The sequence below is a fragment of the Nannospalax galili genome, unplaced genomic scaffold, assembly GCF_000622305.1.
Source record: "Nannospalax galili isolate Female #2095 unplaced genomic scaffold, S.galili_v1.0 scaffold11, whole genome shotgun sequence".
Lineage (NCBI taxonomy): Eukaryota > Metazoa > Chordata > Mammalia > Rodentia > Spalacidae > Nannospalax > Nannospalax galili.
Genome location: NW_008330735.1, coordinates 3064217 through 3087529, shown reverse-complemented (window position 1 = coordinate 3087529; position 23313 = coordinate 3064217). Strand labels below are relative to the sequence as shown.

The following is a 23313-nucleotide window of genomic DNA, read 5'->3' as shown; positions in this document are numbered from 1 at the left end:
TGCATGAACAATTCCCATCTGCAAATGGTTATTTATTGCTTGGTTATTTTTAGAACTTTTTTGGATCCATCGCTCACAGTAGCCTCTGGGTACATTTGCAGAGTTTAATAATTAGCTTTCCCAGTATAGATTACACACAACATAGAAGACAACATAAACACAGGATGCATCCACATAATCAGTGCATAGTCACGCACAGATAAACAGGTGTACCTTTCATCTAGAGTTCATCAGCCAATGAGGTAATACAACTATTTTTAAAGGACAAGAATCTTAAGTTATTGTCAATTATCAAAAACTTATTCATCCAGGGATAATAGTTTGTTTTTGGACTGTGACTTTTACTATAAGTTTTAATGAGGCTATAGTCTGAAAAAGGAATCATTAGCTTTGAAATAATAAAAAAAACCAAATATTGTAAAATTTCAAGATGGCATTGTAAACTAGTCTGCTGCATCTTGGCTATAAAATAATTTACGTACATTAATGTAGAATATTAGCCATGCTGGACATCACACTTCTAAGTTGTTTTCATTTGTTTGTTTTGTGACATGGTCTCATACTATGCAGCCCAGGTAGGCCTCAAACTCACGGTGACCCTCCTGTCTCCTGCTAGGATTAGAGATATGTGTCACATGCCTGTCCCAAGATCTTGAAACCACCAGACATGCTGCTGCCAGAATTAACAGGCTAATCTTGTGTTGGCTTCTCATAGTAGTTAGTCATCATTATAAATTTTACTGGACTTAGAAACACCATGGAAACATACATCTTGCTACATTTACAGCATGTAATTGAAGAAGAAAGACATACTTTGAATGTGGGTAGCACCATTTCATAGGATGGGGTCCTGGACCGAATAAAAAGGAGGAAGTGAGCCGAACGTCAACATTCATCTCTCTGCTTCCAGACTGCAGATGCAATGTGAACAGTTTCCTTATGTTCTTACCTCCATGTCTTCTCTGACATAATGGGCTGTACCTTCAAACCCTGAGCCCAAACAAATCCTCTTTATGTTGCTTTGATCAGATATTTTATCATAGCAAAGGAGAAAGTAACTAGTGGACCCTGTTCAGAAAATCTCATCTTACCCACAGAGCTATATGAGTGACTCTCTCTAAGGAGATAAGTGACTTGACCAGTTAAGTCTGCAATCTGTGACTTGAATGACTGGGTTAAAAAAAAAGAATGAACTAACTCAATTGGATTCTTCTTTTTGAAAGACTGTTGGATGGTCATGTAACAAGGGGCTAAATCAGTTATGATAGGACCAGGCACACACATAGAGATAGGAAAATCAGAGACAGAGCTGAGAATCTGTAAGAACTGTCCCCAGCCAACTTGTTGCTGAATTTATGGTGTCACAGCAAAATTCCATTCTTTTCTTGACTCATAGAAGACTGCCATCTTGCTATATGCTCATATGACTCTTCCTGGTGTTTCCTGAAGTAGTTTTCCTCCTTAAGAGTGCTATCCCATCATGTGGGCTCTACCTTATGATCTCACTAACCCTAATACCCACAGCAGCCCTGTCTGTGAATACTATTACCTTGGGAGTTCCAGTTTCAACATATAGATTTAGGGGGAGGAGGATACAAGTATTCAGTCTAGGCAGTCTATGACAGATTGACAGATACTCATTGTTTAAAAATGATGTGCTTATATGCATATATACATTACATGCACACATGCACAAACACACACACACACACACACATATATGGTACTATTATGGTTTTATGTTGAAGAATACTTTACCATACATTTTCTTATATGATCCACACTCATGTTCTTGTGAACCCAGACTGATGCTTTTCCTTCTAATATTGTAAATGAGAAAACTCAGGATCATGAAAGCTGATTTTGTTGCTCAAGATTTTATAGCTAGGAGGACACAGAAACATTGTACAATGCAACTTTGGTCTCTATTCCATCCCCTCAAGCCATGCAAGAGTAATTGTTTTGGTTTGTGAATCATCAGATTTTCACTCTAAGTTTAGAATTATACCCTGCCTCCCAAATTCAAGCCTAGGTATAGATTCAAATAAGGACTCCTTTTTAAATCTATGCAAATGTGTCTAACCTTTTGATATTAAGGCATGTAATTGCTATCATATTGCTTTCTCTACTCTACATAGGATGGGTTTTTTAAAATAATTTAAGATTTAAAGAAAATTAAATAAGTATAATAGTCCTCTAATGTAACAAAAAGAGGTTTATATTCAGAATTGTTTTATTTGTATCTAATACATGCACTGAAAAATAAATACACTAAAATGTGAAAAAAAGGATAAAAATTTGTGTAGCTATCTGAATCAATAAAATATAATAAAACTTTAAAAAAGACACGTAATGCCATCATCCACAGTCATGACACTTTCTAGAGAACTTTGTAATTGAGTTAACAACAACAAAAAAGGCAATCTCAAACATTCTCACGTTTTAAGTAAGTTTATGAACTTGTGATAGACTGGATTTGTAACTATATTTGGTTGCATATAGCCTATGGACTATGGGTTGGATACACCTGAGAGGTACTGAGCAGGCTGTGCCTCTCATATGACCTTTGGAGATAAGAACCTATGATACTTGATTCAGAACAAGAGCTGATTTGTGGGGCTGTCTGAGAAATAAATTGGAATAGCTTCATATTCACATAGCATCTATTGAGGGATGGCTATGTTCTGCAGTCTGTAATAAGAATATGTAAGATAGCATCCTTAACACATTCATGTTTTGAACCTTATTTGTTTTAGACTTTTATTTTAAAAGTGCTAGCCAGGCATGTAGCATACAGCTTTAATCCCAAAATTCAGGTGGCAGAAGCAGGTGGATCTTTGTGAGATTGAGGCCAGCCTGGTTTACACAACGAGTTCCAGGGCAGCCAGGGCTACATGGAGCTCCTATCTCATAAAAGACAACCCCCCCCCAAAAAAAAACCATGTCAGTTAGTTTGCTCCCACAGCTGTATTTCTATCTTCAACCCAAAGTGGTAAAAGTGTAACCTCAAAATTTTAATTTTTTAAATTTATAAGTAAATACGTGAGTCTGTGAATGTACGCTACGTGTCAGGTGCCCTTAACGTCTAGGAAAGGGCATCAAATTTCATGGAGCCAGAGTTACAGGCACTTGTGAGGCAGTAAGAATAAGCCCCAGCCTGCCTAACATCAGTCACTGTATTTAAAGGATCCTTAAGAACACTTAGAACTCATTTTGACAAGAAGTATATCAGACTCACTAGGATTTTTTTTTTTTTTTTCTAATTGCAAAGGCCTACATTTAGGTCTCTGTGAAAAACTTATTGACATAAACTATGAGGAGACTCTGTAGGAGGCTTGGAGGTGATGGTGTCTGTAGGACAGAAGTACTATCCTGTACCTCATCCTGCCTTGATCTATACCTCTGTCTTAAGTGCTTCCCTGACTGATGTCCAAAGACATGGCAGAGGACAAATTTTTCTGCACCAAGGTCAGTACTTCATTTTCAATGTGTCCCTACAACCGCCCTATGTCCTAATCATATAAAAGAAAAACAGAGCAAAGAGATAAAAAGACAATTCCACTTTACCTTTTTATAGTATCTCTAACAGAGTGAATTTCAATTGCAGTGGTGTGTCACTGTTAAAAGTGGAACATGTTACAAATAATGAGCTGCTTCAGTGTAATACTGACAGATTTTGAAGGATTTGCATTCAGAAAGCTAAATCTGATATGGCTTAATGTTCTTCCAGCTCCATTTCATCCACTTGGCTTCTGAGATACACTCAGAGGTGGAGAAGAAAGAGGTGCCATCACAGCCAGGAGGTCTTGAAAGTCATTCCATTTAGTCACCATGGAGTTGCTCATCTGGTCGTGAGAAGGGACTTGTGCTCTACAAACATGCCCTGTATTTGACACTAGAAAGAGTTGAGAATCCCATTATGCAATGTTTCCTCATAGTCTGTAGTTTGAGCATGGCATACCAATTTCACTCTATTGTCACTGCACTTAAAAATGATTTTGGTGGAGACATAATGCACTTCCCATTCTATACCAGATCCTCTGCTGATTTTTCTCTTATTCTCTCTCATACCATTCTTCAGTGAGTCTTTGTCATAGGCTTGCTTCTACCCTGAGGAGATTTCCTCATAACTTCTACTAGATACTTCCTCTCTCCTCCCTCTTGCCTCTTGTGTGATTTCAGAGCCTTGCCAGATTAGTGAGTTGACTCTAACTTCTTCTCACCCTCTACACTGCCAGTTTTCACCAGGTGCACCAGCAATTTCTTCATCTCTATTGAGCCTGGCATAGGCTGTGGTCAGTTAGGGTCAGTGAGTGAGTGGTCACTGGTCACTCTTTCCAGGAATGATATTTCATTTTCATTGTGGTTCTGAATGTTTGTGTCTACCTTGATTCTCACATTGGAATTGTAATCCTTGATGTGATGGTATAAGGATGTAAATGTACCATTATTATTTCAGGAGCGCCCTCAGAAATGTGGTTAGTGCTCTCGTAGAAAAGCTCTGAATGTTACCTTACCATCTCTATCATGTTAAGACCCAACTAGAAGAATCCATTTGTGGATGCAGACACAGAAATTGTCAGTATCACTATTTTGGATTTCATAGACTCTGGTACTGTGAGAAATAAATTTTGCTGTTTATAAGTCATGCAGTTTATGATATTTTGCTATAGAAACTTAAATGGACTGGAGTCAGAAATAAATATGCCTTTCTGATACCCTGAGACTGAGTATAATATGCATAAGATATAAGAGAGTGAGGGTGAGCAATTATTAGAAAACCCAACTTGGAGTGATACCCAGCTGAGTGGCTCATTGGACAGGGAACAGTAGCTTCTCAGAAGATGTCCATGCAAGAATGTGGAGGGGAACCCTGGAACCAAGTTGTCTGTTACTATCTTGCCTTAGCATCTCTTCTGAATTTTAAAAGTTAGAGATTTCAGAAGCTGGAATTAGCAGATATGAAAGTAGTAATTTCCATTTAGTTTTCTCCTAACATATTCATTTCACTTTCTTGTCTGATGACTTTATTTGCCTTTATTCATTTACAAGTTGGTCCAGATATAGTGTTAGTTTCTGAAGATATAGCACCTGTTTTCAGCAAAGTTTCACAGGCTTGCTGAAGAGGTAGAGAAGGAGTAAACAGAACATTGCTATTCACTTGAGACTAGGACATAGTCCTCAAAGAGAACAACTCTGATACATGACTCAGTTTGAGTCCCAAAGGCCTCCCACCCTGCTTTGTGCTAAGGAAAATCTGCTGCCCTTTGCCCCATTCACATAGACAAAGACATCATAGAGTGAGTTAGAACATTTGTGCCTCTAGTGCGAAAATTCAAAATCAAGGACAAATTATTTGAATAGGTATGTGTGGAGGTGGGGAAGTGTTTAGAATTTTGACTGATGACTAAGAAAGGCAAGAAACTAATTTTTACTTTCCAAAGAAAAGTAAGTTTAAGGACTTAGTCAAAGTAGAGTTTTTGTTGGTCACAAACAAAAGAGGTATCTTTCTGGTTACTTTGTGTAATGTTCAAAAAACCCTAAGAAAACACAAGGGAGGGAAATGGAGAGATTTCTTATTTTATGAAGCAGTTACTTAAACGGGCAAAGAGCAGTGTGTGTGTGTGTGTGTGTGTGTGTGTGTGTGTGTGTGTGTGGGTGTGTGTGTGTGTGGGTGTGTGTGTGTGTGGGTGTGTGTGTGTGTGGGTGTGTGTGTGTGTGGGTGTGTGTGTGTGTGGGTGTGTGTGTGTGTGTGTGTGTGTGTGTGTGTGTGTGTGTGTGTTGGAATGGGGGAAGACTGAGAGAGGGACATGTTCTTTCCATGTGTGCTGATCTTATCTCACCAGCTCTCCCTGCTGTACTTCCTGCCCCAGGACTAGGAGCCAATATATTTTCCATAGTAGCTTCTACAATTCTCATTTGCTTTTAGACTTACCTTGGAAATACTTGATTGTTTCCCTCAGATTAGATGCTGTTACATTCTTTGTACCCTAGGTACAACATTTACATACCTCAATCATAACACAAATTCCCTTGTTTCATAATTGGTCCATTCACCTGTGATAGCTATTTGCTTATGAGGATACATGACTACATAGTGTTACTGTCACTTAGTACAGGATCCACCCATATTACAAAGTCATACATTTAAGGTCTTGTTCTGCTACTACATGATAAATTATACAACTTAGTCAAGTTATATAACCAGTGAGTCTCAATTTTCTCATAAAATAATGGCAGTACCTGTCATAAAGTGTTTAGTTATAGATATTAAATGAGACAGTATACATATGAAGAGACAGTGACTGGTTGGTCACTCAGAGACCATCACCTGTCATGCAAGTATTCAGGAAATGTTCATCTTATGACCTTAGTGAATACCTTCATTGGAGTTTTTTTTTTCTTTCTTCAGCTGCATGCTTGTTGTATTTTAGTAATTCCTATTCCTGATACCTAAAAAATGAAGATGTTTAGAAAGACTTCAGGCATTCCTATCTTTAAAACTCTCTGGGCCATAACAGCATATAGAAACATAATTCATATAATTTCCACATGATCCAATTAAAACATCCAAGCTTCAATACAACCACTATCTCCAATATATTATTCAGACTCATTTTTCATCTTCCTGGAAGCATTCCACAGCTACTCTGGATTGATCTCACAAATTGCTTTTGGGAAACTGGTCCTAAGATTGTATGCCATCAGCCTTAACTTCCACCATATGGAGCAACATCCTTCCTATGAACCTACAGTAAGTCAAAGTGACAGGCTTCTGGTACCTGCGAAGTTGCTCAGTGACCTCGCCTATTGTGGAGGTGAATATGACTGCTTTCAGTCTGCCCTCACATTTGCTGAAATGGGCTGTAACATGGAATGAATTGGAACATGAAGCTTCTCTATGGCTGCCTGGAAGAGGGGAGGGCGTCCCAGGTAAATTTATTCCTGCCACAGCTGAAGCTACATTCATTGGAAGAAGTTAAGGAATCCAGACCCCATACCAGGTTTAAATTTGTGAGTTTTTTTTATAAAATTTTTATTTCACTGATTACAATTTAGATTTTTCCCTTCCAATATTTAAAAAGTTAAACAAGAAAAGCAAGTCCTTCAGGTATCCTTGAAGGAGCCAACAACCGCTAGGTGAGTGCACACAGGGCATGTCTATAATTTAGCTCAGGAATAATTAATTGAGAACCACAAAAGAAGGCAGCCCAATAGGGCCCTTGAACAAAGCTGCCAGCAGAGTATGGCAACCCGGGTGCCAACAGAGCAGCCCAGATTGGATCTGCTCCAGTAGTTGGACCTTTGCCACAAATGCCAGTGCTTGCTTGGCCCATCAGGGGCGTTAAGAGACCTGACTATCACCTGACCTATTGACTGACTCACTGACTCTCTGTCTGTCTCTCTGCGACCTAATTCTCTCTCTCTCTCTCTCCCTCCCTTCCTCCCTCCCCTTCCCCCTTCCTCCCCCTCTCTCTGACCTAACCTTCATTTCTGTGGATTTGTGGGAATTGCATACTCATATCTATGTCCCATAGGCATCTGACAAGCTAACTACTCATGAAGCTACCTGAAAATCCATCTGTGGTTGGGTCTCCCTTTTTGGGGCACACTTTTCTGCCTGGGGGCAAGGTAGTGTGGAGTGCTGTTCTTAAAAACATAGATGGATGTGGTAAAGATTGAACTACTAAGATAAAGGCTTCTCCACCTCTGCTCACCCCACACGGAGCCTCTAGTCAAGTCTCATTTCTTGAAGCAACAGGTTCACGGAGGGATCCCTTCTGCTTTTCATGGTCTCCAACTCCAGCCGTTTTGCAGTCTGCTTGTAATTCTTCAACTGTCTCCCCTAGGGACTTCTGTGCGGCAACATCCAGGCACCGCCCGGCCCCAGTTTTGGGCACTCTCCCTTCCAGTTATTCAAGGGTAAAGTCCATCTTTATCTCGCCCTGAGCCTAACCAGGGAACTGAGGCTGCAGACCAGGAAGGCTGAGAGACTATCCAAGGGGGTGCGCGCCCAGGCGACAGGAGGGTTCTGGGACCAGCAATGTCGCTGGAGTTTGTAACCGCGTCCCACTCCCAAACATTCTCCCGGGGCGCGCGAGGGAGGGGCGGGGGGCGCGGGGGGGGGCAGAGGACCGGTGCCTGGGGAGACGAAGAGAAATGAGGGCAGGGAGGGAAGACGTCCCAAACCATCGACCCATTTTTTGGACTCCATCTCCCGCCGAAGCCCATCTCCCAACCTCTCTAGGGGCACCTGTGCTGCCGTCGGGACTCAATTCCAGCTCCAACAGGGACATCTCTGCCTCCGGGATTTGCTCCTTGCCTCTGGGGGTGACCGCTAGGCGCTCCCGGGTTGGTTTCCAGGAGCCGGGAGACCGGGGAGCTGGGCTGGGAGTGGGTGGGGTCGCAGCGTCGTGACTGAGCCCGCCCAGCCGCTCCTGGAGGCGCCCGGGGCGACAGCCCTGAAGGCCACACCCTCGGCCCGGCCTGGCCCCGCCCCCGCCCGTGCCCATCTCAGCCTGGGGAGGCGTGTGCTGCTCCTGCAGCTAGCGAGAGAGGGAGACAGGGATGGATCCTGGAGAAGGAATTCAGGCTTAACAAGTGATCGCTGCTGTCTAGGATTTTGTGTCTTTTTCGGGGGAACCTTGACTTCCGTTCCTAGCCCTGTTCTGATGTACCGAACTCTAGAAGAAACAGGAATCTTGGGGGTCTTCCTTGGGGCATGCCCAATCCCCATCCCCGGGCTCTGTAAAGAGGACTCTGTGACCCTCTGGCCAAGGCGACAGAACTTGTTCCGTGGATATTTTGGAGCCTCCACCTGCCAAACCCTAGTGATTTCTTTCACCGCGCCCCCACCCCCCATCATTCTGCCCCTCCTCCAGCTGTTGCAGCTTTAAGGGGAAAAACAAACCACCGGGGGATTTTTCTCTATTTTTATTTTTCGCACTTGCTGGGAATGGTAAGTATGATACCTTTCTTATCTTTCCTCCACCCTACTCATTTGGCTGTTGAGAAACTGTGGACATTTGAGGGATAAATAATATCGAGAATGTGACAGAAGGGCATGAATGGAAGGCGGTTAAAAATAAACCAGGAGGTGGGAGAAGGGAGGTGCAGATGTTACAGGGCGCTCCAGGGGCAACCCAGGGGATGGGGCGACTTCACCCTGCTTAATGTGCTGGAGCGGGAATCAGGGTCTGGAGGCCAGGGCGCAATTAAAGATGTCGTTCCCCAGTGAGGTGGGGTTTAGATTCAGTAGCATTTTGCTTCATTCCAGCCTCACCGGTTCCTCTCCTTTGCGAACAGCTGATGAGCCTGTCAGTTTTACTGCTTCTGCCTACATTAGGCATGCATTTTCCGAGTATTTGAGCAACCCGTAGGGACTGGATAAATGGCGTGCGTTGAAGTATGTTTTTTCGGTGCTGGGTTTCCGGATTCTTTTTTTTTTTTTTTTTCCTTTGCTTTGCTTTCTGCCTCACAGATAAGGTTCAGGTACCACCCTAACACAGTTGCAAGAATTAGCATCCAGTGATGAAAACAACCTTGCTGTTGGGGATGAGAGAAGAGAGATCCCTGGCTGGTGTTCAGGAGCACAGAGATTGAGGAATAGGTGCTTTGCAAAATCTTCTTAGTTTAATGATGTTAAAGAGGAAGGGGGAAATCCCCTGCAGAGGTGTCTTGCATAAAGGCTCCCAAGAGTCTGCTTGTAGCTCTTAGCATGGATACCAGGAGAAACAGAAGAGATTCTGTTGGGGATGAGAGAAGAGAGATCCCTGGCTGGTGTTCAGGAGCACAGAGATTGAGGAATAGGTGCTTTGCAAAATCTTCTTAGTTTAATGATGTTAAAGAGGAAGGGGGAAATCCCCTGCAGAGGTGTCTTGCATAAAGGCTCCCAAGAGTCTGCTTGTAGCTCTTAGCATGGATACCAGGAGAAACAGAAGAGATTTGAAACTAGGCCCTCCCTCCCTCCCTCCTTTCCTTTCTCTCTCTCCTCCTTTTCTTTCTTCTTTTCTTTCCTCCTTTCCTTACTTAGGACTTATTTAATCATATATACAAACTTTTGTGTGTGTGAAGGGGAGAAGAAATTGAGCAAAGTCTCAGGCTTTTTGACCTGTGCAAATCTTAAGGATGTTGGATGACACACCACAGTGAATGTAACCCCAGGACCATTTTGTAAGTAATGACTTGGAGACCCTTCCAATGTTAGCATTTCTGAATGTAAGATGATGTGAGGAGTCAGGCAGAGGAAGGGATGACACCTGGGATAACTTCAGAGGTGTATTTTCTGGGTTTTTTTTTTTTTTTTTTTTTTTTAGTCCCAGTCAAGGAAGAGCAGTTGACAAGTCTTCTATGTGCCATTTTCCTGTGTGTCTTGTAGGCTGCAGGACTGGGAGGATCAGCAAGGAGCAGCAGGTGGTCAAGAGACCAATCCTTAATGACTTCAGAAAGCCATTGCTCTCATGCTGCCCAAGTGCTTCCAGTAATAGAAGCTGGAGGATGCCCTGAATTCTGTCATCATCCTCTCCAATTCTCTAGGTCACTTTCTGTATTCTTAGAAGTCCCTCTTGGACAGAGTAAATGGAAGAAGAAAGAGGAGCGTGGAGATAGGGGCAGGAGGTTTTATAAGCCCTGGTTCAGGATACTAATTCACAGGACTTGGGAGAGCAAACTAAGCAAGAAGGGCCAGGAATAGCAGATGATCCTGATGATCTGTGAGGAATGTGTGAGAGGAAAGTAAAGGGTTGGAAAAAAAAAAGTAGTAGACTGAGTCCTAGGGTATGAGTAACCTGGATAAAATTATAAGGGGGGAAGTGTATAGAACAAGAACAGCATTTACACACATTGGGACTTCAGAAGAGTGTAGCAGGGGAGCTCAGAGGAACTGCAAGGTTAACTGCAAGGATGGCTACTAAGAGATTTGGAAGTTGGAATTTGCACCTAGGGAGTGGGTGGCAGGGAGTGTTCAGGAAGCTGGAATAGAGAATAAACAACAGGGGCATGTTTCAGGGAGTCAGAGAATGCCAAAGTCACGCAGGCACTGGTGAGTGTCAGGATGTCCTAGGTGAGCTCACATTGCATCTTTCTCTATGTTAGACAGTGGCAGAAAATGTGAATTCTGGGAGGGGGGTATGAGTAGACAGACAGTAATAACTTAGGTTAATGCCATGTTATTCATAACTGCCATGTTTATTGCTATTCAATGTGTGCAAGGCAGTGTGCTATTCTAACAATACCCATGCTCATGTTTGGTCTTTATAGAGGAGGGCTGAAGGGGATGGATTATATTATCTATACTTTATAGATGAGGTGGTTGACATTCATCCAAGCAGTGAGTCTAAACTAAAGAAAACTGGTTTCTCTCACTTCCCTAATCCTGAGTCAAGACAATAAAGACTGGAAGGGTGCTTAATTCAGCCACATTTTATGAGCAATACATTTCTTAAATGCCTTGAGATGAATGACGTAAACAGCTATAAAGTAATATTATTGTTATTGTGGAATGAAGAGAATGGTAGTGAGAACTGAAACCTCACTTTCATGAAAGGGAAGAGGGAAGCAGGAACCATGTGGATTGAGGATGGAGAAAAGAAAAATAAGTTGCCATAAAAGTAGACTGAGAAAAAATAATAATCAAAGAAGAAAGAATAATGTTGAATGAGGAGGGTTAAGAGCAGCCTACCCCCCCCCCACTCTTGAAAATTGGTGGTCTCTTGGTGTATATTACATGGATTGCCCGGAGACAAGAGCAGAAATATGTATGAAGTAAAATGCTGTTTGCGCTCTATGGTTTGATCCTTTTTATTTTTCTCCTATGCTTGTTTCCCATCCCATTTCAGGTGAAGTGCTTCTTCTGAATGATTCTAGCCAAAGGATGCTCTTCATTTCCTTGATTTCTATGGAGACCTCAGAACTGGGTTTGCCTCTGCTGGCACCTCATCTTCTACCTTCTATACCACCCAAGGTCTTTGCGTCTGTCTACAACTTGGTATTACCTTTGGGTCCAGGAAGCTACTGATGACCTAAGAGGGAGAGGCTGGGTAATCATCCTCATAGACTTTGAGCAGGAATGGCTGGGCATACTTTAAGTCACGTCTTGACATGGGTCAAGTCATCAGGAGAAGGCAAGTGCTAAGACTAAAGACTTATTTGCATCTTATTTAAATTAGATGGATTGTGCTTTGGACAATTTCCATGCAGAAAAATATATTTCATTTTCCAGACACAACTGCTGGCTGTCAGATACTTGCTGCCTTTGTGTCTTGTAGCATATTCACCAACCACAACCCTTGAACATCTACCCTAAAACGTAGGTGTTTGGGAGTCCACAACATTTTATGACTTATGTTTGAGGAGCACTAGGCTGTTTGTCTAGACTAACTAAGCTCTGGAAAGCAGTGCTGAATTTCTGAGAAGAGAGAGCATGGGGTGTGCTGATTTAAAAACAGAAAATGCAAAGTTGGACTGAAAATATCCTCAATCTTCCAAGCAATCTGCTTAAGGGTTCCAAACTTACCTTAATTTGGTGAGAAAAGAAGCTGCCCTATTTTTCTTTCTTCTACAACTGGAACCAGCCATTTCCCAAAACCATCACCATGGAGGTTGCAATGGTGAGTGCAGAGAGCTCAGGGTGCAATAGTCACATGCCTTATGGTTATGCAGCCCAGGCCCGGGCCCGAGAGCGGGAGAGGCTTGCTCACTCGAGGGCAGCTGCAGCTGCTGCCGTAGCAGCTGCTACAGCTGCTGTTGAAGGTAGTGGGGGTTCTGGTGGCTCTCACCATCACCACCAGACACGTGGAGCCTACTCCTCTCATGACTCGCAAGGTAGCCGGGGTAGTCGGAGGAGGAGGCACCAGCGACCTGAGAAGAAGAAAATCCATCATCGGCAGAGCAGTTTCCCTCATTGCTCTGACCTGATGCCTAGTGGCTCTGAAGAGAAGATCCTGAGGGAGCTGAGTGAGGAAGAGGAAGATGAGGAGGAGGAAGAAGAGGAGGAAGAAGAGGGAAGGTTCTACTATAGTGATGAAGACCATGGGGATGAGTGTTCCTATACAGACCTGCTGCCTCAGGATGACCGGGGTGGTGGTGGCTACAGCTCAGTCCGCTACAGTGACTGTTGTGAACGTGTGGTGATCAACGTGTCTGGGCTCCGCTTTGAAACCCAGATGAAGACTCTGGCCCAGTTTCCAGAGACTCTGTTGGGAGACCCCGAGAAGAGGACTCAGTACTTCGACCCTTTGCGCAATGAGTATTTTTTTGATAGGAACCGGCCCAGCTTCGACGCCATTTTATATTATTACCAATCAGGAGGCCGCCTGAAGAGGCCGGTCAATGTCCCCTTTGACATCTTCACGGAGGAGGTAAAGTTCTATCAGTTAGGAGATGAAGCCCTGCTCAAGTTCCGTGAGGACGAGGGCTTTGTAAGAGAAGAGGAGGACAGGGCTCTGCCCGAGAATGAATTTAAAAAGCAGATTTGGCTTCTCTTTGAATATCCGGAGAGCTCGAGCCCTGCAAGAGGCATAGCCATCGTGTCTGTCCTGGTCATCCTAATCTCCATTGTTATTTTTTGCCTGGAAACCTTGCCGGAATTCAGGGACGACAGGGATCTCATCATGTCCCTTAGTGCAGGTGGACATAGCAGGTTGCTGAATGACACGTCAGCACTCCACCTGGAGAACTCAGGGCATACGATATTCAACGATCCCTTCTTCATCGTGGAGACAGTGTGCATTGTGTGGTTTTCCTTTGAGTTTGTAGTTCGCTGCTTTGCTTGTCCCAGCCAAGCACTCTTCTTCAAAAACATCATGAACATCATTGACATCGTCTCCATTTTGCCTTACTTCATCACTCTGGGCACTGATCTGGCCCAGCAGCAGGGGGGCGGCAACGGCCAGCAACAGCAGGCCATGTCCTTTGCCATCCTCAGGATCATTCGTCTGGTCCGAGTATTCCGGATCTTCAAACTCTCCAGACACTCCAAAGGCCTGCAGATCCTGGGCCACACCCTCAGAGCCAGCATGCGGGAACTGGGCCTTCTGATCTTTTTCCTCTTCATTGGGGTCATTCTCTTTTCCAGCGCTGTGTATTTTGCAGAGGCCGATGAACCCACTACCCATTTTCAAAGCATCCCTGATGCATTTTGGTGGGCTGTGGTAACCATGACAACCGTGGGCTATGGGGACATGAAGCCCATCACGGTGGGGGGCAAGATTGTGGGGTCCTTGTGTGCCATCGCGGGTGTCTTAACCATTGCTTTGCCAGTGCCAGTGATTGTGTCTAACTTTAACTATTTCTACCACAGAGAGACTGAAAACGAGGAACAGACCCAGCTGACACAAAATGCAGTCAGCTGCCCATACCTCCCTTCTAATTTGCTCAAGAAATTTCGGAGCTCTACTTCGTCTTCCCTGGGGGACAAGTCAGAGTATCTAGAGATGGAAGAAGGGGTTAAGGAATCTCTGTGTGCAAAGGAAGAGAAGTGCCAGGGAAAGGGGGATGACAGCGAGACAGATAAAAACAACTGTTCTAACGCAAAGGCTGTGGAGACCGATGTGTGAATTGCTTTCTCCAGCCGCCACTGCCCCCCCAACCCCTCCCCCGCCAGTATCTCCAAATATATTTATGCATAGAGAGTGCAGTTATGAAAATGAAATATGCAAATGATTGCACTGCATACAGTAGTACGCTGTTTAATGGTAATACATGGCATAATTGTTACTAAACTTGTATTACATATCAAATAAATGATACATCTTGGAGAAGAGGGAGGCTTAAATAGAGCAGATCTATCTTTATATTTTTAAATAGAATGCAAGAATTTTGCACATAACTGGGAAATATGTTAATAGTAAAGATGGTCCTATGGAGAGCAAGTGTGTGTATGTGAGCGTGTGTGCATGTGGGTGTGTACATTTAAGTAAATTGTCAACATTGTTGGTAGTTGTGCTGTGATGGGAAAAGTTGGCATTTTGAAGTATTTACTATGTAAGAATTATTGAATTTGAACAGTCATTTATCAATGCTTTAACAGCATCTCCTATGTCTTTTATTCTGTAGTTGTTTTTTAGAAATTGTAAGAATTACTGTGTAGAAAAAAAGAGAAAGTAAATTATTTAATAGAATATAGGTCACAATTTAATCTTGGATTTAATTAAAGTTTATTTTTAACTGGAAATTAACTTTTGAAAAGGCTGCAGGGGCCTTTAGAAATTGATTATATTTTATTATTAATTTTGGGAAGATATGACAGCAAATGCCTAACATTCTGGATGACATGAAATTGGAGTAAATGTAACAAGTTTTGTTCACAGGTAATAGGACTGGATTATTTTCCTTTGCACTACTTTATATGTTGAAGACTGAGAGAGACTTCATACTGTGAATGTTTACTAATGTACCAGTTCAATGACAATCATTGGAAGAATGACTTCTTAGTCCTATTTTGTTGCTCTCTTCTTTTCCTTGTGTGAAACTAATGACCACACAGATAACAGCACATGATTTTCTCCTGTTTTAAAATCTGAATAACTGATCTACAAAGGGACTATGAAGTAAAATTTAGCAATGGAGTCTTTTGAAATTGGTTTGTTACAATGATGCGTCAGAAACTATACTATTTTAAATATTCTTCTGCCTTTTAAGTCCAGAATAATTTAACCAAAGTTAATGCATGCATTGAAAGAATTCTTGAAGAAATAAGATGCCCAGCAGCTACAGCGATTATGGCTTAAGATCTTTCTATTAAATATGCAACAAAAACACTAGATTTAAGTTCATTTTGTGTTGGTGTGTGTGCATGTGTGTGCGTGTGTGTGTGTGTGTGTGTGTGTGTGTGTGTGTGTGTGTAGCTGCAGAAGAGCAAAATGGGGAAGTTCACCTCAAATGCTAAAAGCATTCTATTTGCTAAAATGGATGTAAGGAAAAATTGTGTCAGAACATTTGGTTTCATCGTCGTATTGTTACGTTTATCACAGGATTTTTCTGACTAGTGTGCTTGCATTTGACTCATAACAGGTGTTCTAGAATGTGAGCCAGCAACAAGTGATCAATCTTACACCACTAGATCACCATGAAATACGGATCAGACTACTCAGTGCACATACATAAGAGGCCTTACTATCCAACTTATTAACATTTTTTTTTTTTCTTTACAAAATGGCTACCTGGAGCTTTGGGGTGAAAAAGTCCATGCAGACTACAGACTATTTCAACCCATAATGAACCCTGACAGATGTGAGCAAAATCCAGAAAAGAGAAAAGAAAAAGAAACAATCCCTTTTCCTTATAAATGCCTTCTCAAACTCTCAGCACAGGCAATCAGTGGTTGAATTATTTCTCCTTTAATGGTATTTGAAATTAAAAAGGTTCCAATGTTAAAGTTAAAAGTAACTTGACACCTTTCTCCTGCCCTTCCCTCACCACCTGCAGGGAAACTCTTTTTCTAGAACTCCATTTGGAGAAGGAAAAGCAGCAAGCAGCAGAGGTGGTTGAAAAAGACAATGTCCCCTTGTGGTCAAGACTTCAGAGATGACTTCCTCATATACTGTGGATTTGGAGCAAAAATGTAATTAGCATTTGACCAGTTTGGTCATGATTCCTTTGCAAAGGTCACTTAAACATGTCTGTGCCAAAATGTCTTTATTAGCAGAAAAGCATGTTAAATCACAAGATTAGTGAAAGCAAAGGAGATCATGAAGACTTTGAAATGTTGAGTTTCATACAACTCCTTGATATGGTTTCTAAATTACTTAATATTTCTCTGGGAAACAATGGGATTTAGAATCCTCAAGTTTTATATACCTTTGTCAGGATACTGTTAAAATCATGGATAATTTTTTAAATGATAATATCCTGGTAAGTTGATTTAAAGACATAAAGATAGTCAGCTATGGACTATTTTGGAGGTTTTAAATTTGTTTTTCTTTTGGGAGAAGATCTCAGGGAAGACATAGTATAAATATTTACTATAGACAAAAGACTGGGTTTCTTATGTAGTTCTCAACCGGATCAGATTATATTTGGAGATAATTGAAGAATTCTCTAGTGTAGGGCATTTATTGAGGATTTTATAGTAATAATAGCAGTGTTTTGGCTATCATAAAAAGAGGAATACTGAATTTCATTGTTTCTGTGACATTTCCATTGTAAATCAGAAGTTATTTTAAGTGTATTTGATGATTGATGATACAGATTATATTGACAATTCTGCAGATTCATGAGATACAGTTATTTAGAAATTCAGGGGCTTGTCTTTATCCCATAGGATATTTTTAGGACATAAAATTGACAAAACTTCCAGACATTGACTTTCAAGTTAAATATTATTAGGTTGCCATTAAAGTTTGCTCTTTTTCCCTCATGCAAGGTGCATTTATCTTAGCGCTCATGGATTTTGATTCTACATTGAGAAGAAATCTTTTAAGCCCCTTAGCTGTGGGTAGGGCATTTCTGTTTGGCACATTTCTTCATATGATGGCGGGGTGTTCAGTACAGCTGTGAACTGATAGTTTTTCAAGTTGACTCTAAGCAAAGTGCTTTAGAGGCATTTGTGAGAATTTCATACTGAGTAGAATGCTTCCAGGGGCTCTGTGCAAACTGATTTAGGAGATTGTATCTTCTTAGAGGCCACCATACAGGTTTGGTGGGAAGATAAAAAAGTGGTGACCCCACTAGGGATCAGGCTTCTTGGGGTCAGGGGTCCTTTCAGCTTTGTTTTCAGATGATGCTGTTACCCAAAGCACCTTATTTGAGGGTCATCTTAATCAGAATCTTTTCAAAGGTGGAAGCATTGTTCTTTCTTACAAATGCCTGAAAAGGAAACCATTATGCCTAACAGTTATGGGCAAGAAAATTTCTGTGAAAGGGAACTGGTAGGCACCAGAGGACTGACAGCTTGTCAGGGAGTTAGAGAGCTGGTTTGTTAATAGTGAGCAAAGAATTTCATTTCATTTTTCAGGGTTCTTTATTTCTTCTTTTTTTAAGTGTAAAGTTAGGATATTGGGCTACATCATTGCTTGGTCCTTTTCAGGACCAATGTTCTACCATGGAGTCAAAACACTAAACTAGTTTGATATTTCCTATGTACCCCCCAAATGATACCAGTTTGGATGTTTTAATTAAATAACAAAAGCCTAATAGTTGTTATTGTTGTTAGATTTACTGAAAAGCCATGAGTCTGGGATTTGTAAAATATAAACTAAACTGAATGAATAAGATGTATTTTGAAGCTCTCTATTCTATGAACTTCTAAAGCAAAGGGATTCATTTAATGAAAAATAATTCCTCTGTCTCCAGTTGAATGTATATGGTAAAGGCTGGTAAGTAAATATTTTTATTTCTTGCTTTGCTGACATACAGTGTTGTCATTAAACAGAATATTCTGACCTGTGCCTGAGAACTCATTTTATGCTTAGATACATGTAATGTTTCACAAGTGTTATTGCATTCCTTGTCAAATTTGTGTTAAATAGGACCATTGAAGCTCTGTAAAAATCTTTTCATTAAGCATACATGTGTTGAAACAGAACCCAAACTATGAAAAAGATATAACTAAGAAAAATATTCTGAATTAACATATTTAGTGTCCTAGTTTATTAAAACTTCTCATTAACTAATGGGAATTTTTTTAATCAGGTTTGAATAGTAACAGGAGCACCCTACCATATAACAATCAGAAATGGTGTTATCCATTGTTAATTTTCAGGGCACTGATGTCTCTGTAATATTGACATTGCAATTTTTACTAGGTAAATGAAAAATATATGTAGAGTCTATTTGCATTTTTTAGTGATCCTGTGATGATGTGCTCGTGTGCACCATGCAGAGTGTAACACCACTCTTTGTGTTTTTTTTTTTTTTTTTATTGATACAGTTTAGAATGATTACGGGTTGTCATTCAGTGACAAAAGGGCCTGTTCCAGGAAATCTTCTTGACCCAAAAGTCATTCTGAACTCTGCAAGGGACACTTGATGTGGACAAAAGGTACCTCTTGGTTTTCCTGCCAAAAAGAATCTTGATTCTAAGTATAGACTTTTTCAGAACAGTGTAGGCTTTGTGTGTTAACCACAGTCCTGTTTTCTGGTACTGGGTTCAGCATTCCTATTTGGAAAAGGCTAATAGTCTTTGTTCAAGGCTGAAGGAACCAAAGCTATTTTTATAATAACTGGGAATATGTATTTCTGAAAAGTAAATTAAGATTAGGCCCATGATATGAATTTATTTCTGGCTTGGTTGTCTGTTTCCATAGCAGTCCTGATTTCTCAAAGTATCTTATTTATGAAAGTATGCTAATATGTATCAGGCCATATGGCCCAATTTGAAGTTCAGGAAATATGATCACTTTTTTTGTGTGTGAGTAGGTATATTAACCCCAGGGCATGAATTGATTACTTTGAAGAACATAGGACATATTCATGAGCTGAAGCTCTAAGGTCAAGCATTCCCCTTCCATGCCTGTAGGGTGACAGTGTATATTTAGGCCAGAACTTTGCTTCTTATGGAGGTTCATCATCTTAGAAATCAGGTTATGCAATTCATGGCCCATAATGGGGCTGAACTGAGCTTTATTTATTTTATATCCATTTGTTGCTATTGGTGTCTTGAAAGATGAATTTGTATTGAGAGCACCAGGAGCTAAAAGAATTTGGCAGTTGATCCAGAAATAGTTAATTAACTCTTGTTTTCTGACCTGGGAATGATCTGGTTTAGAAATTATTCATAGCTGGTTTGTCATCTGGGACTGGCTTTATCCACACTCTGAATTCCATTGTCTCCTTACAAATAGCCAGTTTAGAAAATGTGAAATCATGAAAAGATGAAACATATACTTCAAAGTTCTGGGCATTGTGTCCTATGCCTATAATCCCAACACTTGGGAGGCTGAGGAAGGAGGTTCAACAGTTCAAGACAAGTCTGGACTATAGAAGGCACTTCAGGCCTGGTTTATATAGCAACGTCTTATCTCAAAAAAAGAATTAATGAGATGACAAAAATAATAGAATTAGAGAAATAATGAAAAACTAGTAGGGAAGCTAAATGTGAGTCAATCGATGTGTGAAATTCATTAGAATTAAATATGAAGTATATGAGGTACATGTCATAGTTCTTACCATTATCAGAAATAATCTAGAGGTGACTGCTTTGAGGATAATGTAAAATAGAAATTAGCTTCTGAAAAAATATAAAGGTTAATATTTTCTGTGAAAATGGCAGATATGTCACCATAGTAGCATTAACAGTAATTACTGGGAATAACTAATAAATATAGAAGATAGTCTTTTATTTCTATCTATTAATATGATATAGAAATGTACTTAGATTGTTTTTCACAATCTTGTGGATCAAGAGGACATGGGTGCTTTTGTCCATAGCATCTTAAGTTGCTGGTTATTGAGGATCAGTCACTTCTAAAATCAGTCAAAGTAATTAGGTAAACAGATTGTCGTGTCTTATAACTACAGTGGCATTAGAGTTAATCTCTGAGAAGCTCCATGGGATACAGGAAGGTAGAGTGTCATTCTCAGTAGAAAAGATTGTTTTTATTATTATTACTATTGTTTTGCTTTGAGACATTGCAAAATGTTTTATTTTCTATGCACATTATATACATTATATGAAAGATGCATATGGAAAGGAAAGGAACCTTGGATCTGCTTAGCATTTTCTAGAAACATACTTACCTAAATCTGTTATCTTTCTGTGCTTTTGTTGTAGCTGTTGCTTGATGTGTTGCATCAATTGTTTCAGGTTTAATTATAACATTAAGAAATTTTAGATTATTGTCTCTGCAGCATGTTCCAATATCTCTCAGCTTCTGGAGGCATTCACATAAAAAGCCATATAATAGTTGGAGAATACCATCTGTCTTATAATACAAAGTTTATAATGAATGATCTAAACCCCACCCAGTCGTGATAAAGACCACATTAGCTAGCATGGGGGATGCAAGTTATCCTATTTATAAACTTAATACACTTGTACTTGAATAGGTTGATGATTTCCTCTAAAGAACACTAATGGTGTTGATAGCACCTGAACAAGTCTTTCTTTTCCTTCTCAATTGGTAGGGATCATGATCTGAATGAGGCTTTCAGTCGCTATCAGCTAGAGTAGGAAATAATTAATGAAGCTCTCACTTGACTGAAACTATGAGGGCGTGATAGACTCTCCAGGGAATGCATTTGGATTGAGATTTATTTATTTATTGGCTTGCCATTCCTGGTTGTTGTTATACTGACATTACTACTGAGGGGAGCTTTTATTTGTAGGATGATTTTCCTAATATCAGAATGAGTTTTTAGGAAACTCATCAGGGATTGTAAATATCACACTATCATTAACTTTAGGCATATCTCTAACTATTTTAAGAAATTAATATATTTGGAGATTGTACTCTGTAATCAGAACTATTTATTTAGAGAGAGATTTAGCCTAGAAACAATGATTTATTTATTCAGGTTTCCTGATAATATAATGCAGTCTCTTTGTATTTCTCCCCCCATCCCTTTTTCACATTATGTTTAAATTGGTGGATATCATAGAAACATTTTCTTTCTAACAAACAAAATGAAAGGCTTCCTATGCATTGATTGGAGGATGAGAGGTACATTTGGTGTCTTATTTTGCAGTCTTTGCTGTTGGTCTGGTTAGAAGGTGATTTCAGTAACTATGAAGTACAACATGGGATGTGCCCATTTGCTGCTTATAATTGATAGACAGTATAAGAATACTAGGGGTAGCTTCTTCTAGGTATTTGGAAGTGATCTCAGAGTGCTTGTCCAGTTTCTTCCAGAATTCATTCAGTCAGTGGGAAGTTTGCAAAGACATTTTTGTCCTGGAGGAGCAACAGGATAGAAGCAGGAGCCAGAATCAGAGCCAATTGGGAGACAGGTGGAGTGGGAGGCAGCTGGGTCAGCAGCAAGGGGTCATGCCTAATGAAGTCATTCATTTGGTGGTAAAATTAGCTAGATCAGTCTAAAAACAGCTGCATTTGATAATGATAATTATACATTTTTGCTAACACAAGATACCTACAAAAGTGCATTCAGCTGTTAAAGTAGACATATGTAAGCGCGTGTCCCAATGTCAAAATTCTCTCTGCTCTCTGCTTTCAAGAGCACTTACATAGAAAACCATACACCTGCTGCTGCAAATTAAGGATAATACTCATTAAATCTTATTAAGGATAAAACTCACTTTCCCCTTCTGAGAAGGTACTCTCATATGTTTAAGAGATTAACACTTGAAGACTGGTGGTACATTGAAATTAAGAATTAAGTAAACAACAGAAACCCTGAAAATGAATGTTACTAACCCAGAGCTGATGATGCTCATGTTTGTTATTGCTGCACACCATACGTAGAGGGATGGAGAAATAATGAAATGTGTGCAGCCTCATTAGAACTCTGCTGTCATGTGCTCCTCACTGGCTTAGCTGCTGCAGTGACTGCTTTTCTTCCACACAGAGAAGAGGTGTCGTTTCACTACTAGAATCCACTTTCCCACAGGCTTCCAGACAGTGTGAGAAAGAAAGGGTTAGATTAGATAGATAAGGATGATGTAACATACAGTATCTCAAGGTGTGAATCATCTTGTGACACCAGACTATTTTTATTCTCTCAAGGGATTGAGTAGAATCTTCGGATGAGAGCAGCTCTCTTTAGGAATTGCCATTTCCTTCTTGGTATCACTGTTAGAGATTAGTCCAGTGTCACAGGAAGAAAATCCTACCTTCAATGTGAAAACATGCTAAAAAATCACATACTAGAAGCACTTTCCTCCTTTATTTCATTTTTGAAAAGTCTTAACTGTATTATAAGCTTTGATCGAGAGATTAGTAAAGTCTTCTGATTTTTAATATTTTTTGGGTGGGGGGGGCAGCCCCAATAGGATTTGGTAATGAGTTGTGGGGACTATCTTAATGTAAGTTTAAACCAAAGTAAAAGTAAAGTATATAGAGATGATGCCTTTTGTTTGGTTTGCTTTCCAACCTTTTCAACCAGTTTATTGAGCTTTTGAAAAGGTTGCAGAGAGACATGTCCCCCCACCTTCTCAGAGCCCTATGTCTTGTCACTCATCCTTGCTTACACATGACCCTCTATCATGAAGGCTTCTGTCATCTCCTATTTGCACATCTCTCAGCTAGAGCTATTTGTGTATGATTCAGGTAGACGTCTTGCTATTTTATAAATCAGGTCATGGCAATGCATATCCAGAGAGCTTCCACCATCACCTGCAGCATGGGTCTGTTCTATCCTCTTAATATGTTAGCTCTTTTCTGCCTATTACTGAACATCTGGGATTTTAGAAGCAGCTGG

At 40.5% G+C, this 23313-nt stretch overlaps 1 protein-coding gene across 2 annotated transcripts; it reads left to right on the top strand.

Annotated features, from left to right (window-relative positions):
* Positions 1 to 8495: 8495 nt before the first annotated feature.
* On the top strand, positions 8496 to 15748 carry Kcna4 (potassium voltage-gated channel subfamily A member 4). Of its 2 annotated transcripts, XM_008851199.2 has the most exons (3): positions 8570 to 8959; positions 10034 to 10173; positions 11838 to 15748. In XM_008851199.2, exon 3 carries the CDS (start codon positions 12594 to 12596, stop codon positions 14553 to 14555), a length of 1962 nt encoding a protein of 653 aa, XP_008849421.1. In that variant the 5' UTR covers positions 8570 to 8959; positions 10034 to 10173; positions 11838 to 12593; the 3' UTR covers positions 14556 to 15748. The 2 variants fall into 2 exon arrangements, with proteins under 2 accessions (XP_008849427.1, XP_008849421.1); XM_008851205.1 differs by lacking the exon at positions 10034 to 10173 and having other exon boundaries at positions 8496 to 8959.
* The last annotated feature ends 7565 nt before the right edge of the window (positions 15749 to 23313 follow it).